At 43.8% G+C, this 18550-nt stretch overlaps 1 protein-coding gene across 8 annotated transcripts; it reads right to left on the bottom strand.

The window, feature by feature from the left end:
- Positions 1-2747: 2747 nt before the first annotated feature.
- On the bottom strand, positions 2748-18159 carry LOC139392369 (GA-binding protein subunit beta-1-like). Of its 8 annotated transcripts, none has more exons than XM_071140308.1 (8): positions 17993-18159; positions 11438-11545; positions 11060-11227; positions 10597-10791; positions 10057-10276; positions 9302-9475; positions 6874-6992; positions 2748-6590 (listed from the first exon to the last, which is right to left on the bottom strand). In XM_071140308.1, exons 2-8 carry the CDS (start codon positions 11543-11545, stop codon positions 6294-6296), a joined length of 1281 nt encoding a protein of 426 aa, XP_070996409.1. In that variant the 5' UTR covers positions 17993-18159; the 3' UTR covers positions 2748-6293. The 8 variants fall into 8 exon arrangements, with proteins under 8 accessions (XP_070996409.1, XP_070996414.1, XP_070996416.1 ...); XM_071140313.1 differs by having other exon boundaries at positions 10123-10276; XM_071140315.1 differs by having other exon boundaries at positions 9302-9472; positions 10123-10276.
- Positions 18160-18550: the final 391 nt, after the last annotated feature.

Genomic DNA, 18550 nt, shown 5'->3' with positions numbered 1-18550 from the left:
TGAATTTCGGGCGTGATAGTTTATACAATTGTGAACTATGAAGCATGGTTGAGAGAATGGTAGCCTAACAGCAGATACATAACTATTTGTGGAACAATCTTTAAAATTCTTAAATGTGACCTTTTGGTGCCTCTAAATCTAGGGCAATTCAGAAAGCTGATTGAGGACCTTAACTGATTGTTTTCTTTATTTTTTTATGACTGTCTGTGTTTTCTTTCTTCTTGCATTTTATGTGTGTATTTCTGTAATTCAGGGCTCATCTGTAAAAGAGACCGCGTCAGGAACGAACATCCGGTTATCTGAGCCCCCCGGGGTTCGGCTGGGATTGCTGCGCCTGACGAACCTGCTTCCCTATACCTCAGGTGAGATATTCCAATTTCTTGTGGTCGGTCCACGCAATGAACGGATGTTCTGCCTCTTCCAGCCAGTGCCTCCACTCCAACGCCATCTTCACCGTGAGAAGCTCACGATTTCCCACATCTTAGTTCCTCTCCGTGGCATTGGGGCGGTGGGAGAAGGCGGTGCAAGGATGTAACTTGAGGTCCAGGGCGTAGGCTGGGGGCCAATCCACCACCTCTCTCACCTTTCCGGGATCCATCTGTACACTCCCTGCAGCGATGATGTAATCCAGAATGGGGATGGCGGAATGATGGAATTCGCACTTCTCCTCTTTTACAAAAAGCTGGTTCTCCAGGAGGCGTTGGAGAACCTGTCAGATGTGGAGAACGTGTTCTTGGGCGGAACGGGAGAAGACGAGGATGTCATCAAGGTAGACAAAGACGAACCGGTTCAACATGTCATGGAGAACATCATTAACCAGAGCCTGGAATACAGTGGGGGCATTGGTAAGACCAAATGGCATGACCAGACACTTTTAGTGACCGCTGGCCGTGTTGAATGCAGTCTTCCACTCGTCCCCTTCCCGTATCCGCACCAGGTGGTAGGCGTTCCGTAGGTCCAGCTTGAGAACACGGTTGCCCCATGGAACGGCTCGAAGGCCGAGGAGATGAGGGGTACCGGTTCTTCACTGATGTCGTTGAGACCCCGGTAGTCGATGCACGGGCACATGGTTTTGACCTTCTCCACAAAGAACCCTGCTCCTGCGGGGAGATCAGTTATGATCTCATGCAACATATTTTGTGACTGGCATCAGATGATGAGTTCAAGGATATTATTTGAGAGAACGGTTTCCTTCACTTTGCCTCGTAGGCAAGCACCAAATAGTTTTTCACAGTGGTCTATGGGAAAAATAAGGTGAAGACATCCCAGATAATTTGTACACAAGTGATTTTTTTCCAACTCTGTCAACAAGAAACACTGCACCTAAATACTGCACAGAATTGGCAGTTTTGTACACAGTACACTATCTAGAACCCAAAAGGGTTCTTTGGCTGTCCCCATACGAGAACCCTTTAAAGAAACCTTTTTGGTTCCATGTAGAACTCTTGGTTCCAAGTGAACCCTTTTGGGATCCATATAGGACCCTTTCCACAAAGGGTTCAACATGGAACCCAAAAAGGTTCTACATGGAGCCAAAAAGGGTTCTCCCTGGAACCAAACAGGGTTCCCTCAAATGGGGAGAGCCGAAGAACCCTTTTGGAACCCTTTTTTCTAAGAGTGTAGGCTATCCATCTCTCATACACTCTTACTTACGGACTACAAGAAAATAGATGTGAGAACACTGTGATCCAAAATTATTTACAGACATGTTCATTCACATAGTCATACATGACTTTATATATAGATTGACCTGTGGCTAGAAAAAGTTTTGATTATCTGGTGGTCACAAGAAAAAGTAGGACTTATGGGAACCACCATAGTACAGCTGAACAGCACAACTACATTGGTATACCGCTGCATAATGTCTATGTAGATGAAGATTACTCTATTGTCCATTGTCACAGAGAAACAAGATAAATACAGTGAGTTCCAAGAGTATTGGGACAGTGACACATTTTTTTATTTGGCTCTGTACTCCAGCACTTTAACTATGAGGTTAACGGGCAGACTGTCAGCTTTAATTTGATAGTATTTTCATCCATATTGGGTGAAATTTAGAAATTACAGTACTATTTGTAAATAGTCCCCCACCCCCCCATTTTAGTGAACCAAAAGTATTGAGACAAATTCACTTATTTGTGTATTAAAGTAGTGAAAAGTTTAGAATTTGGTCCCATATTCCTAGCACGCAATGACTACATCAAGCTTGTGACTCTACACACTTGTTGGATGCATTTGCTGTTTGTTTTGGTTGTGTTTCAGATTATTTTGTGCGAAATAAAAATGAATGGTAAATAACATTGTGTCATTTTAAGAATAGATAATAATAAGAATAGAAGATGTTTCTGCTCATCGAACATCTCATTCCAAAATCATGGGAATTCAAGGTGCTATTAGGAGCAACATGGAGTCACATTAAATCCCTCACGCAGTCTCTTTGGGCGCGATGCAAACATGTTCGAATCAATTTCAACTTAATGTGCGGATAATAGGAGAATGAGCGATGAACAAGAGGAACACAATTATTTACTCCTCTTCATTATCCACTGATGCCATTTCTGTGCTGTAGCCCCTTATGGAGAACATTTACATGAAGCCTAAGAGCCACGGAGGGAAATAAGTCTAACTCCTTCACAAGGGATTTCTGTATTGTGAAATGTATATATCTTGACAACTTGATTGCTGACATGCAAAACATTTTGGGACTATATCAACAATGGACTAATGAAACAAATACCAAAAGATCATTTTTGGGTGGAATTTTCCTTTAACACAGATGTGAACAAGGGGTTACAGCAGCAGGCAGAAATGACCTACTACAATAGAAGCATCTATTACACAGGTTATTGTAGGGTAACCTGCATGGTGTTAGAAGAAAAAGCAGTTCTCATAAAAGAGTTTGCATTTATTTGATGCTTAAAAATAGTCCATACACTTCTCTTGAAATAACAAAACAATTATACAAAACCATCCTACATTATTCATTACACAACTTGTGGCAAGATCATCATTCCTTATCAAGAGGAAAGTCCCTAATAGTGTTCTGTTGATTTCAAAATGGTGTCTGCTGTGATGTCTGTTATCACAAGTCTGCTATACTGTATCCCAATAGGGAGATCTAGAAAGAATTCGGATCAGGTATATTCTATTATAATATGCTTTGGTGAGATGCTTTATGATAAAAGTCAAATTATTGAACATTTTGAGGCTTCACAAGAGGTTACTTCACTGCAGTGCCATGAGCAGCAGTGTAACATTGCAAATCCAAAACAGTTGGAGAACTTGGCATGCACGCATCAAATGAGGGAAGTTGAAGGGAAATTACCCCACAAAAACTATCAGTCCATTGTTGATAGAAACTAGAAAAAGGTAGTTTGAGTGGAATTTTCCTTTAAAATGTGGCTGGGCCTTTGAACCCAAGATCCACATCGCTTGAGCTTGTATTTTATATTATCTCGATAGAAAGTACAAATGCATTCTTACATAAATGACAACTTGTCATAGCGATAAGGGAGTTAGAAAATAAGTATTTAATAAAGCTTCAATATCACTGTGGGATACTCTACAGTTGTTCCACATTCTGTATTAGTAGCAAAACAACTGGATTGAGGGAAAGAAATATAGATATATGATCCCTGTTCAATGTCATTTCACAGACCTCAGTCCGTTAGTGTAGTGCCACCTGCTGGTCAACATATGGAACAATGCATAAAAACAGAGGAAATTGTACTGAGCCACGAGTTCTCCATCTCTGAGAAGACTGAGGTTATCCAACACACACGGTAAAGCACGTGGCAGATACCAGTTCTAACATTTTAAAGACAGTTTATCGTTTTTTAATCAAAGCAATCAAAGTACACACAGTCATTCATGGCTCGGTCAAGTGGCCACAACTGTGAAAGCAGTAGCGAAACAGGTAAAGCTACAACAGTCAAATCATGGTAAATATGATTATTCATCAAATTGGTGCATACTAAACATGTTCAACTATACAATCTAGCAAAGAGATGCCAAATGAAAGATGTGCTTATATTTCATATATATAGGCAGTTTACATCCCATTGCATTCAGATACTTAAAAAAATACAATTTTATATGTACATAAGAAAAAGGCTTGTGGAGAGCTTATAAAATATAACTATTAGTCATGAAGAATATTGACTTCTGAACAAAGAAAGAGACAGGTCTTTGTTTACAAAAGGTGAGTGGAGAGGGCAATAGGCCAAAGGAACGGTATTCCAGCAAAACAGCAGACCTCTTCCTCCAATAACTTCAAAAGGGGCAGTAGAGGTATTGGGGCTGGTAAGTAAAAGGGTTATCGGAGGGGGAACCAAAATTCTGGAACCAAAAATTGGTGGTGTATTTCATCCGCCCAGTTAGCCATGATGAAAAATCAATTATACAAGATGCACGCTCATCTCAAAAACTTTTGGTAATGTGTGTACACGCACACACACTACCAAAAGTATGTGGACACCTGCTTGTCGAACAGCTCATTCCAAAATCATGGGCATTAATATGGAGTTGGTCCCCCCCTTTGCTACAAAGTTGGAAACACAGAATCATCTAGAATGTCACTGGATGCTGTAGCGTTAAGATTTCCCTTCACTGGAACTAAGGGGCCTAGCCCGTCCGAGACTATTATTCCTCCTCCACCAGATTTGACAGTTGACACTATGCAGTCAGGCAGGTAGCATCCTCCTGGCATACGCCAAACCCAGACTGCCAGATCGTGAAGCGTGATTCATCACTCCAGAGTACGCATTTCCACTGCTCCAGAGTCCAATGGCGGCGAGCTTTACACCACTCCAGCCAACGCTTGGCATTGCGCATGGTGATCTTAGGCTTGCTTGTGCGTGGCTGCTCGGCCATGGAAACCCATTTCATGAAGCTCCCGACGAACAGTTCTTGTGCTGACGTTGCGTCCAGAGGTAGTTTGGAACTCGGTAGTGAGTGTTGCAAGAGAGGACAGGCGTTTTTTTTACGCGCTACAGCACTTGGCAGTCCCGTTTTGTGAGCTTGTGTGGCCTACCACTTCGCGGCTAAGCCATTGTTGCGCCTAGATATTTTCACTTCACAATAACAGCACTTACAGTTGACCGAGACAGCTCGAACAGGGCAGAAATTTTATGAACAGACTTGTTAAGGTGGCATCCTATGACAGTGAAACATTGAAAGCCACTGAGCTCTTCAGTAAGGCCATTCTACTGCCAATGTTTGTCTATGGAGACCGCATGTCTGTGTGCTCAATGTTATATCCTGTCAGCAACGGGTGTGGCTGAAGTAGCCAAATCCACTCATTTGAAGTGGAGTCCACATACTTTTGTTTATAGTGTATCAACATCGTTAATTTTATGAGACACCCTTATTCCTGTCCGTCTCTGGGGAGTGGGGCTACTAGTGATTAAAGCCACGGGGGCATTAAAACGATGGGAAGTTCATCTTTGTGTCAACATCAGCGGGAGGAAAGTTGTGGCTTGTGCAACAGTAAACCTACAATCACTACCGCACTATGGAAGTGGCACCGACGACAACTAGAGAACAAAGCTTAACGTGGTGCCACGAAAGGCAAAACACTGCCATTCACAACTTTGAAACAATTCATTATTACACAGTGAATGATGAGCCCAATACATGCTGAGAATGACTGTTGCCAACTACATGCGCTGTCATTTCTCATGTAAGAGGGTTATTTTGAAATAGGAAGTGGGCATGCTTAAGTACCATTCCCATTGCCCATGGTGGTGGGTGGTTGGATGGAAGACTGAGGCAGAGGGAGACTTTTGAGACCTGAAGGAGTTGAACAAAACAGTGCTCTCTCCAACAAGCCTGTCCTCTGGTTCTATGGATGGACGTGTCTAATAAACTTTGGATGTGCATCTTGGTCACCTTAGGACATGCTGTTGGAACCATGAAAAATGCATTTCCCCACACAACATTGACATGTCTCAGACACCATAGATATCCGAGACCGAGCGCCCGAGGCCCCGTTTTTCCCAGGGAGCATAGAGGTTCTTCAGCTAGGCAACCTTACCGAGTCACAGGCTGAGCAGGTCCCGTTCCTGCTCCTCAATCAATATATTCAGCTCCTCGCTTCGCTATTTGTAAAAAATAAAACACAAATAAACACAGTTGAGGAAAATAAAACGGCAGAAAAAGTAAATATTGTACAAAAACAAAACATAGCAGGAAAATAATTAACAAAAGAGCTATGAAAACACCAACAGGCTGGCCTGTCGCCTGAGTCCACGTGTCCATTTCTCCTTCAATCAGTGACATCAGTCTGTCTGACATTATGAGATGACCTCGGTGTGGGAGGGCGCCGAGTCCACCAGCGTCACCTGCTCCTCGGCCGAGTCCAGCCCCTCCGTCTTGATGATGATGTCTCCCTCCTGGAGCATCACCTCCTCCTGCACCTCCTCCTCACCCCCAACCACCTCTTCCTGCTCCGAGGTGCCGTTGGTATGGCTGTGCGACATTGCCTCCAGCTTCATGCGGTACTGCTCTGCTTCCTGCTCCTTGCACATCAGCTGCTGCCGGTACTCCTGGGCCTTCCGGTTGGCCTCCTGCAGCTGCCTCTGTAACTGCTCCTGGATAGAGGGATGGATGGATGGAGAAAAGGAGACCGAAATGTCAGACTGCAGGTCACACACACACTTGCACCCCACTTGTGCCAACTCCACAGTATCAAAGTACCAAAATAATCTAAGGGTTTCATATAATCTATGCAAAAACATTTTCACAGCAGATTCAAAAATCTCTAGAGCAATATTAAATAAAACTGGTTAAATCAGTTAAAATGGCAGAAGAATATCAGTTCAATGTATTGCACAAGAGAGAAAAAAATGATCTAAGAAGTGGTCCGCCCCTGACCGTGTCTCCAGACTCCATGTGGTTGGCCGAGGCCTCCAGTTTCCTCTTGCGGGAGGGCGGGGGCTGGGGTTCCTCATCAACCACCTCCTCTGTCACCTGATTGGCTGGCATCGCCAACACTGCAAATCAACAGACAACAGTTCAGAGCCTGGAGGATCATACAGTCTCAAAAGTGACTATATGTCACTTATTAAAATAGTGCATTCGGAAAGTATTCAGACCCCTAGACCTTCCACATGTTGTTACATTACAGCCTTATTCTACAATGTATGCAATCATTTCCCCCCCTCCATCTACACACAATACCCCATAATGACAAAAATAGGTTTTTACAAATGTATTAAAAAATAATAATAATAAAATAAAAAACACACATTTACACAAGTATTCAGACCCTTTACTCAGAACTTTGTTGAAGCACCTTTGGCAGTGATTACAGCCTGCAGTCTTCTTGGGTATGACGCTACAAGCGTCATACCTGAATTTGGGGTATCTCTCCCGCTCTCTGCAGATCCTCTCAAGCGCTGTCAGGTTGGATTGGGAGCGTTGCTGCACAGCCATTTTCAGGTCTCTCCAGAGATGTTCAAATCGGGATCAAGTCCGAGCTCTGGCTGGGCCACTCAAGGACATTCAGAGACTCTTGTGTTGTCTTGGCTGTGTGCTTAGGGTCGTTATCCTGTTGGAATGGGAAGCGTCGCCCCAGTCTGAGGTCCTGAGCGCTCTGGAGCAGGTTCTCTCTGTACTTTGCTCCGTTCATCTTTCCCCTCGATCCTGACTAGTCTCCCAGTCGCTGTCGCTGAAAAACACCCCCACAGCATGATGCTGCCACCACCATGCTTCATCATTCAGGCCAAATAGTTCGATCTTGGTTTCAACAGACAAGATAATCTTTTTCTTTTTTTTTTTACATGGTCTGAGAGTCCTTTAGGTGCCTTTTGGCAAACTCCAAGCGGGCTGTCATGTGCCTTTTACTGAGGAGTGGCTTCCGTCTGACCACTCTACCATAAAGGCCTGATTGGTGGGGTCCTGCAGAGATGGCTGTCCTTCTGGAAGGAACTCTGGAGTTCTGTCAGAGTGCTCATCGGGTTCTTGGTTACTTGCCTGACCAAGGCCCGCCCCCCCGATTGCTCAGTTTGGCCGGGCGGACAGCTCTAGGAAGAGTCTTGGCGGTTCCAAACTTCTTCCATTTAAGAATAATGGAGGCCACTGTTCTGTTTTGGTACCCTTCCCCAGATCTGTGCCTCAACACAATCCTGTCTCGGGGCTCTACAGACAATTCCTTCAACCTCATGGCTTGGTTTTTACTCTGACATGCACTGTCAACTGTGGGACCTTGTGTCAACTGTCACTGTCAACTGTGGGCACAAGTGTGTGCCTTCCCAAGTTATGTTCAATCAATTGAATTTAGCACAGGAGGACTCCAATCAAGTTTTAGAAACATCTCAAGGATGATCAATGGAAACAAGATGCACCTGAGCTCAATTTCAAGTCTCATAGCAAAGAGTCTGCTTACTTATGTAAATAATTTATTTATACATTTTCAAAAAAATCTAAAAACCTTTCCTTGCTTTGTCATTATGGGGTATTGTGTGTAGATTGAATAAATAAAACATTTTCCTCATAAATTTTAGAATAAGGCTGTAACGTAACAAAATGTGGAAAAGGGGAAGGGGTCTGAATACTTTCCGATTGCACTGTACATTAATGATGAAGTAGAACACACAGTTCTACAAAGCAACTTGCACAAAAAAATCTGCCAGAAAGCTAAAAAATGTTGTCTACAAATTCAAGATTCACATTGTAACAACAATAAGGTTTCTTGTGGGTTAAGTGGACGTTCCAACATATTGCTAAACTTACTACTTTAATATTGCGTTCATAACCAAGTGAGAAGGGGGTAATTACCAGATCAGAAATCATAAATACCAGTTGGATGCATTCACGTTCTTTGAACTCGTTGAGAAACACAGATTGGCTAATGGCCAACAAGCTGCGTCAACCATACTAATAGATTGCTTTTTATAAATAATGTTTTGTTGTATTTAACAACCGAAAATGCTGTTATCGAGGTAATTGCCTTAATAGGTGACCTCAGAGGTCAGCATATGGGAGAGGTTAGAGCTCAGGGATGATGGATGAGTTTCCCACTAGTAATAGTAGTACCAGTTGGAGGGGCGATAGTGGATTTTTCCCTGTCATATGCGGTAAATACCACCTTCCCACTTGGTTATGAACACAGCATTAGAACACCAGCCTACCCTTAGACTAAAAAGAGCTTTCAATTGAGATTCTCCACTGAGTGTGCTTTTTATTCCAGGAGTAGGATCTGGGAAACTGTTCCCAAATGGATAGGGGCTATGGGAAGTGGCTACAGGCTGAAATGGAACAGGGTCACTGTTAAGTGACCAAAAGGGAGACGTTCGCTTACTCTGTTGTCCGTGCTGCATGGTGACAAAGAATGGCTGACCAAGCCCTCCAGTCTGCAGGTTGCCGTGTTGGTCGGTCACTATGGTGATAACCCTTTGACCTTGCTCGTTCACCATGTGCTGGATGCTGCCGGGGTCCAAAGAATTGGCTGCTATGGCTTCCTCAGATTCAACTGCTGTCAGACAAGGGGTCAAATAGGGAGAGAGAGGAGGGAAAAGTTCAAGTTAACTGTCGACTGCAGCTCTTGTCCTGGGAAATAGTTCATAAGCCTATATACACTGTAGTTTGTGGCAGTCAACATGTCGACTCAATATTCTCGTTTAAATAAGCATTACATACAGTAACATGCTAAAGCTCAAAGGAATTCAAGCTGTGAGAAAGTATTTACATCTGATAAGCGTTCAGCGTTCAGCTGAGAATTAATGTTTATTTTCGGCATGACCTTTTACTCCCACATATTGCATATTGTGGTGGTAGCTACCCGTTTGTGTGGGTCCAACACAGCATCAGCAGACTTTATCAGCTTATAAGATCAGAGTGATAAAAGCCAGGCACTAGATTAGTGAAAACAAAGGAGCTTGGGGCATATTGCTCTGAGGCAGGGGGATCCTTGTACTCTTATGCGGCTATTAACTGGAGACACAGTTTCCATAACATAAAAGCAGTAAGATGGACACATTTCAGCCACAAAACCTTTTGTCTTCTGACAATAGTATGAACCCTAGCCTAGTCTGTGTGTATAAACCCAGTAGCTACCAGAGTTGGCCTTGGCAGCGTTGTTGAGGAGGTCGGCCAGGTTGACCACGCCCCCCTGGAGCCTACCAGAGTTGGCTTTGGCAGCGTTGTTGAGGAGGTCCGCCAGGTTGACCACGCCCCCCTGGAGCCCTGGGATGCCCTGGATGATAAACTGAGGCTGGGCCGAGCTCCCCGTCATGCCAGCCTCTGCGTTCATGTTCACCTGGTTCTGCATTCCTTCCTATAGACAGACACATCGTCAACACTATCAGAGCATACATACAACACCGCCACAGACAGGGGAGACCGTCAAGATAGAAATCATAAGAGTTCCTACAAACAAAAGAGAGGAAGTTGTGCATTGAAATAAGTAGTAATGCAAAAACGTCTGTATCTTGATAATTATGTAAATGCATTGTAATCCTAAAGGAGCATAATGTCAAATAAGTTCAAAATAATGTATTTTTGAGTGCAAGTCCTTTGGTACATTATTTTTGGAGTCCATAATAATTTTGCATGGAGAACTTTCAATTAAACTCCACATGCAACTTAAGGTCTCACCTGTAGTAGGAGCATAAGGTCTGCATTCTGGATGTCTCCTGCGATGTCGAACGGCGTCTTATCGAATTTACTGAGAGCGTGAACATCTGCGCCATGTTTGACGAGCGTCTCCGCTACCCTTTGGTGGCCGTTCTGGGCGGCCCAGTGGAGAGCAGTCATCTTCAGCATGTCTTTGGCATTAATGTCTGCTCCACTCTGTAGAGGGTGACCCAGGAGAAATAAGGAGAGGGGAAGGCACCTGGCAGATTTGGATGTTTTTCGGCTTTCTTCACACATGTATCCACGTTTTCTAGTGTACTTAGATGGAAGACATTTTGGTCAGAGAAAGATTAGGTCTGCATCTGAAATTGGCATCTGGTCAAAAGCAGTGCACTATATTAGGAATAGGGTGCCAGGTCAGACCCAACCTAGATATCAGGCCTAAACACAGAATAAACAGCTAAAACCTTAGAGACGTGTGTACCCTGACTAATAGATCCACGATGACTGTGTGGCCCTCTGAAGCGGCCATATGCAGAGGGGTCCTGTCCACTTTGGTTCGGGCGTCCCTGCTGACACCTGCTCTGAGCAGAACCTCGGCGGTGGAATAGTGTCCGTGTTGGGCGGCCAGGTGCAACGGAGATGTGCCCAGCTGCTCAGAGTGCCAAAGAATAAGAGGGACAAAGAGTCAAAAGACCATATAGGTCAATTGGACTGGCACTTTTTTACTTATGAACTTGCATATCTTGTTTTGCATTTAGATCACACAAACGAGCCAAAACCCTGGGGTGGGTAAAAGTAGTTCAACTGAAGCAGTTAATAAAAATTGCCCGGATAGAGAAGTTAAGAGCGGAATCATTACCCAGTCTGTGGTGAAGGGAGCCCCGTTGGCCATGAGTGTCCTGACTTCATCGTCCTGGCCTTTCCGTGCAGCCTCAAGTAGCCGCTTCCCCAAATCCACCAGCGACATCTGAGACAACACAATTACAAAGGTTGCAGTATTTGTCCCCATGTGATTGTACACGTATACAACTGTTGCAGTATATTTTCCCTGATCTGGATTTTAACCTTTATTTGATGCTTTTTCATCAAACTGTCCCCTTTTCTTTTTATGTGAGATGGTCCGGCACCATCCTCAGACAACTGATTTCAATTTTGGTCCAATTCTCATTTATGGAAAGGCTAAAAATAAAGTTTAAATCCAGGCCATGTGACATGATTAACCAAAACACAGGGCCCTACTTGATAAGGTATTGTAACGACCCTGGGTTTATAAGCGCCAAAATCGACTCTGCCGCTTGAGCATGCTTTTGCAGCACAGTCGATAGCGTGCAGGACCTCAGGCTCAAAGCGCAAGGGTTCGAGACCTGCTCCCTGCTGTTTCGTTACAGTATGTACTTTTATGCCTGCTTTTGAAACTCAATAATGGGTTAGGGTTCTCTAGCTTAATCAAATAAGAGGACTCTGCCCTAGCAGATATTTACAAATGAACATAGCTAGATGTGTTTAAATCATACTTCAGATCTTACATACATAAAGTTAAGTTATTAGTTATGTTAGATACATTTTTTTTAACAACAGCAGTCATCATGGAAGTATTCTAGTAGTAATGGAACTTACAACTTTCACTCCTCACATACTGCTGTTACCGTTTATCCTGCTGCCTAGTCACTTTACCCCTACCTATAGGCAGACACACAAAAGTATGTGGACACCCCTTCAAATTAGTGGATATTGCTATTTCAGCCACACCCGTTGCTGACAGGTAGGGCTGCACGATATATATATAGTGTAACGATAGAAAAACGTCTATCATTTATTTCATTGTGTTGCAAATCACTCTTTACGGCAATAGTTTTTATCAATTGGATGACACTTCGCATGGAAATTTGCAACACAAACAAACATAGAGGAGAGTGAACGTGACACATAGCACAGAGATCGTGCCTAAGAGGGGCTACTTCGGTCACATGGACATGGTTTGGGTATGAAAAGTCTGACACGGACCAGAAAACCGTCCTCTGCAAAATATGCCGCAGGCCGGTCCAGACAACAGGCTCAAAACACCACTAACCTCTTACCACCTATGTCAGAATCATGTGAAACGGTACGGAGAGAGTCTACAGATGAGACCCAAAAAAGTAGTCGAGTGCTCAAAACAAACCCCCGATGTTGCAAGAGGCTTTTGCTCGCCGCACACCATATGGCAAAGAATCACGAAGATAGGAGATAACAGCTGGCGTTACAACTTACATCTATCTGCAAAGACATGGTCCCAATTTACACGGTCGAGAAACAGGGGTTTTATGAGTTGGTACTAACACTCGACCCAAAGTACCAAATGCAAATTGATAAGTGACTTGTTTTAATGCCAAAATAACATGCAAAACAGGCAAGCCCCAAAAAATACATTGTAAGCCTATATTTGTTTGAAACTATAGTTGAAGTGGTTTCCATTTACCTTTTTAGATTTGATACATATATTTTATATTTTGTTACATGCTTAATAAAAAGTGTACAAAGGTTTAAATAAAAGGAAAAATAATCAAATAAGATTAAGTACCTTTTTGTTGAGTATAATTCAAAATGTAATAAGAAATAGGCCTTTACGTGTCATTTTATATAAACTATTTATTCATTGAATTTACAGAAAATGTGCTATAATCGTGATATGCGTTGTAATCGGGATATGAAATGACCTATATGGGGATATGAGATTTTGGCCATATCACCCAGCCCTACTGACAGGTGTATAAATTCAAGCACACCTCCATGCAATTTCCATAGACAACATTGGCAGTAGAATGGCCTTACTGAAGAGCTCAGTGACTTTCAATGTGGCACTGTCATAGGATGCCACCTTTCCAACAAGTCAGTTTGTCAAATTCCTGCCCTGCTAGAGCTTCCCTGTTCAACTGTAAATGTTGTTATTGTGAAGTGGAAACATCTAGGAGCAACAACAGCTCAGCTGCAAAGTGGTAGGCCACACAAGCTTACAGAGTGCTGTAGTGCGTATAAATAGTCTGTCCTCAGTTGCAACGTTCAAAACCAAGTTGCAAACCAAGTTGCAAACTACCTCTGGAAGCAACTGTTCGTCTGGAGCTTCATGAAATGGGTTTCCGTGGCCGAGCACAAGCCTAAGGACACCATGCACAATGCCAAGCATCGGCTGGAGTGGTGTAAAGCTCGCCGCCATTGGACTCTGAACGTGTTTTCTGGAGTGATTAATCACGCTTCACCATCTGGCAGTCCGAAGTACAAATTTGGGTTTGGCGGATGCCAGGAGAACTCTACCTGCCCCAATGCATAGTGCCAACTGTAAAGTTTGGTGGATGAGGAATAATGGTCTGGGGCTGTTTTTCATGGTTCGGCTCAGCCCCTCAATGCTATAGCATACAATGGCATTCTAGACGATTCTGCGCATCCAACTTTGTGGTAACAGTTTGGGGAAGGCCCCTTCCTGTTTCAGCATGACAATGCCCCAGTGCACAAAGGGGGGTCCATACAGAAATGGTTCATCGAGATTGATGTGGAAGAACTCGACTGGCCTGCACAGAGCCCTGACCTCAACCCCAATGAACACCTTTGGGATAAATTGGAACAATGCGAGCCAGTCCTAATCACCCAACATCAGTGTCTGACCTCACTAATGCTTGCGGCTGAATGGAAGCAAGTTCCTGCAACAATGTTCCAACATCTAGTGGAAAGCCTTCCCAGAAGAGTGGAGGCTGGTATAGCAGCAAAGGGTGGACCAAGTCCATATTAATCCCATGATTTTGGAATGAGATGTTCGACGAGCAGGTGTCCACATACTTTTGGTCATGTAGCGTTAATTTATCAACTGGGTGGTTTGAGCCCTGAATGGATTACAGGCAACAGTCGCACTGAGCTAAAGCGTAGAGCTGCCGCTTTCAAGGTGCGGGACACTAACCTGGAAGCTTATAAGAAATCCTGCTATGCCCTCCGACGAACCATCAAAAAGGCAAAGCGTCAATACAGGGCCAAGATTGAATCGTATTACACCGGCTCCGACACCAGTCTCATGTGGCGGGGCTTGCAAACTATTACAAACTACAAAGGGAAGCACAGCCGCGAGCTTCCCAGTGACACGGGCCTACCAGACGAGCTAAATCACTCCTATGCTCACTTCAAGGCAAGCAACACTGAGGCATGCATGAGAGCATTGGCTGTTCTGGACGACTGTGTGATCACGCTCTCCATAGCCAACGCGAGTAAGACCTTTAAACAGGTCAACATTCACAAGCCTGTGAGGCCAGACGGATTACCAGTGTGCTCTGGGCATGTGCTGACCAACTGGCATGTGTCTTCACTGACATTTTCAACATGTCCCTGATTGAGTCTGTAAAACCAACATGTTTCAAGCAGACCACCAGTCCCTGTGCCCAAGAACACTAAGGCAACCTGCCTAAATGACTAGACCCGTAGCACTCACGTCCATAGCCATGAAGTGCTTTGAAGGGCTGGTAATGGCTCACGACACCATTATCCCAGAAACCCTAGACCCACTCCAATTTGCATACCGCCCAAACAGATCCACAGATGATGCAATCTCTATGCAATCCCTTTCCCACCTGGACAAAAGGAACACCTATGTGAGAATACTATTCATTGACTACAGCTCAGCGTTCAACACCATAGTACCCTCAAAGCTCATCACTAAGCTAAGGATCCTGGGACTAAACACCTCCCTCTGCAACTGGATCCTGGACTTCCTGAGAGGCTGCTCCTAGGTGGTGAGGTGAGGGTAGGTAGCAACACATCTGCCACGCTGATCCTCAACACTGGAGCCACTCAGGGGTGCGTGCTCAGTCTCCTCCTGTACTCCCTGTTCACCCACGACTGCATGGCCAGGCACGACTCCAACATCATTAAGTTTGCAGACGACAACAGTGGTAGGCCTGATCACCGACAACGCAGAGACAGCCTATAGGGAGGAGGTCAGAGACCTGGCGGTGCCAGAATAACAGCCTGTCCCTCAACATAACCAAGACTAAGGAGATGATTGTGGACTACAGGAAAAGGAGGGCCGAGCACGCCCCCATTCTCATCAACAGGGCTGTAGTGGAGCAGGTTGAGAGCTTCAAGTTCCTTGGTGTCCACATTACCAACAAACTAGAACACACACCAAGACAGTCGTGAAGAGGGCACGACAAAGCCAATTCTACCTCAGGAAACTAAAGATTTGGCATGGGTCCTCAGATCCTCAAAAGGTTCTACAGCTGTAACATCGAGAGCATCACTCTCGTTGCATCACTGCCTGGTACGGCAATCGCTCGGCCTCCGACCGCAAGGCACTACAGAGGGTAGTGCATACGGCTTAGTACATCACTGGGGATAAGCTGCCTGCCATCCAGGACCCCTACACCAGGCAGCGTCAGAGGAAGGCCCTAAAAATGGTCAAAGACCCCAACCCCCCCGCCATAGACTGTTCTGTTTACTACCACTTGGCAAGCGGTACCGGAGTGCCAAGTCTAGGGCAAAAAGGCTTCTCAACAGTTTTTACCCCCAAGCCATAAGACTCCTGAAAAGGTAATCAAATGGCTACCCAGAATATTTGCATTGTGTGCCCCCCCCTCAACCCCTCTTTTACGCTGCTGCTACTCTGTTTATCATATATGCTTAGTCACTTTAACTATACATTCATGTACATACTACCTCAATTGGCCCGACCAACCCATACCCCCACACATTGGCTAACTGTGCTATCGGCATTGTGTCCCGCTACCCAACCCCTCTTTTTACGCTACTGCTACTCTCCGTTTATCATATATGCATTGTCACTTTAACCATATCTACATGTACATACTACATTCAATCAGCCCGACTAACCGGTACATGTATATAACCTCGCTACTGTTTTTTTCCCACTATTTTTTTACTGTTGTTTTTGTTTCTTTACTTACCTATTGTTCACCTAATACCTTTTTGCACTGTTGGTTAGAGCCTGTAAATAAGCATTTCACTGTAAGGTCTACTACACCTGTTGTATTTGAGTATAAGAAAAGCCATTTACCACACACCCTTGTGTATTATTGCTTAAATCTACATCAATTACCTCGTACCACTGCACATGGACTCAATATGAATTTCTCTTTATGAAGCATGTGACAAATACAAAATGTGATTTGATTTTCAATTTGGCGTTTAATTGTAAGAAATCAATAGTGAAAGACGCCCTTTCGTTCTGTGGAGTGCATGTGTGACACTACTCCGGAGACAACACAGGTTTGTTTATATTACTGCTGCATAGACTCGTGCAATACAGGCGAATGAGTAGCCATTCCCGATACATGCTTATCAGACGTTCCATTTGAGCATGACACAATGAATGTTGCAAAATACGGAAGTCAGTTATGCTACATATAACATACATCACTCAAAATCCTTTATCATTCATTGCTGACATAAGTGACGTCCAACGGGTAATAGGCTAACTCTACATTTGAAAAACGTTATGATCTGTGGCATGGGCAAACAATGACCCAGCACAAAGTAAAATGTGAATAGCAGATGTGCATTTTTTTTTTAGTTGTCGTTACATAGTAGTTCGCTGATTGGTTATCGGTGACTAATTATTGCTACAATCATGAAAGTCCACTAACATGAGGCTCTCTTCATTGCAAAAGCGTGATGATGATGATGCCATCATTGATGGAGAAGACGAGTAGCCATCTTATGCGCCTCCGTGGTGAAAACGAACAAGAGGCGGCCATGTGTCACATTATCCGTTAATTCTTTCACTCACATTATTTAACAACCACTAACAAAGACATTTAAATACATGACAGGAAACACTGATATTAAGTTGTTGTTTTTCCGGGGGAAGTCAGTAGAGAAATTCCTATTTTACACGAAGAGAAAAAACTACTTCCACATCCGGTTAACGGCATTCTTTCGCGTATGCCTCAAATGGTTTCGCGCAACTTCAAATTTGAACGTTCGATTTATTTAGAATTGCTTGTTTGTCAAAGACGTGAGACGCAATCACCTTTGTGTACGAGTATTTCTACCACCTATGAGCCTGATGGCGCCAGGTTTGTTATCTAACCAACCATGTAGCTAGCTAGCTAAAGTTAGCAAGTAATAACTACACCTACATTGGCTACAGTAACGTTAGTTAGCAACGTTAACGATACTTTAAAAAGTATGAACATGCACTTTTAAGAAATGAGAAAGTTCTACAAACTTTTGTGCGCGTGATGGATGGATTTTCGCACAATGTGCCAACTTCGAAACTACCACGTTGCGGAGTTACTCGGTCTCGTTGCCAGTCAGATTTAAGATGTGCTCCACATAGTTAGCTAATGCCTGGCTAACTTTAATAACAGCAAACGTTAGCTAGCTAGCTGCAGGCGGAATCCCGAATGGAAGCAAGCTAACGTTGTGTAGTTCTTACCTCGATAAGGCTTCAAATGAATGCTCTTAGGCTGCGGACATAAGTTCCTATACCAAATTATTTTCTCAACTTAGTGAATGAAAATAAACATTATTTTTGTATTTGAACAGATACAAAGATGGCGGCTACTCGACACCGGAGGTGAAAACCGAGCCTTTTGAACCCTCTTGTGGGCGGGCGCATGACTTGGAAAAGTAGCAAGGACAGATGCGAGATCAGCCTTTCCTCCTTCAATGCCCACTTTAACGCTTTACGGTAAAAATACGAAACTGAACTAATATCAGAGCACATGATGAGACCTGCACCCCTTGCCCAAGCTATAATATATACTGAAAAAAATATATTAACGCAATAATTAACGATTTTACTGAGATACAGTTCAAGGAAATCAATCAATTGAAATAGTTTAATTATACCATCATCTATGGATTTCTCATGACTGGGGTCAAGGTCCACCCACTGGGGAGCCAGGCACAGACAATCATAATGAGTTTTTCCCCACAAAACAGGCTTTATTACAGAAAGAAACACTTGTCAGTTTCATCAGCTGTCCGGGTA

This window comes from Oncorhynchus clarkii, chromosome 32, assembly GCF_045791955.1.
Source record: "Oncorhynchus clarkii lewisi isolate Uvic-CL-2024 chromosome 32, UVic_Ocla_1.0, whole genome shotgun sequence".
Lineage (NCBI taxonomy): Eukaryota > Metazoa > Chordata > Actinopteri > Salmoniformes > Salmonidae > Oncorhynchus > Oncorhynchus clarkii.
Note: the sequence above shows the minus strand (reverse complement) of the source record. Positions and strands in the feature narration are given on the sequence as shown.

Bases quoted from the DNA above. Each gene is read 5' to 3' on its own strand.
- LOC139392369 (XM_071140308.1), bottom strand. From the start codon at position 11,545: ATGTCGCTGGTGGATTTGGGGAAGCGGCTACTTGAGGCTGCACGGAAA. The intron at 11,228-11,437 runs GTAATGATTCCG...CACTCTGAGCAG, and splicing joins CTCCCTTCACCACAGACTGG to CTGGGCACATCTCCGTTGCA. The intron at 6,591-6,873 runs GTCAGGGGCGGA...CCCTCTATCCAG, and splicing joins ACATGGAGTCTGGAGACACG to GAGCAGTTACAGAGGCAGCT.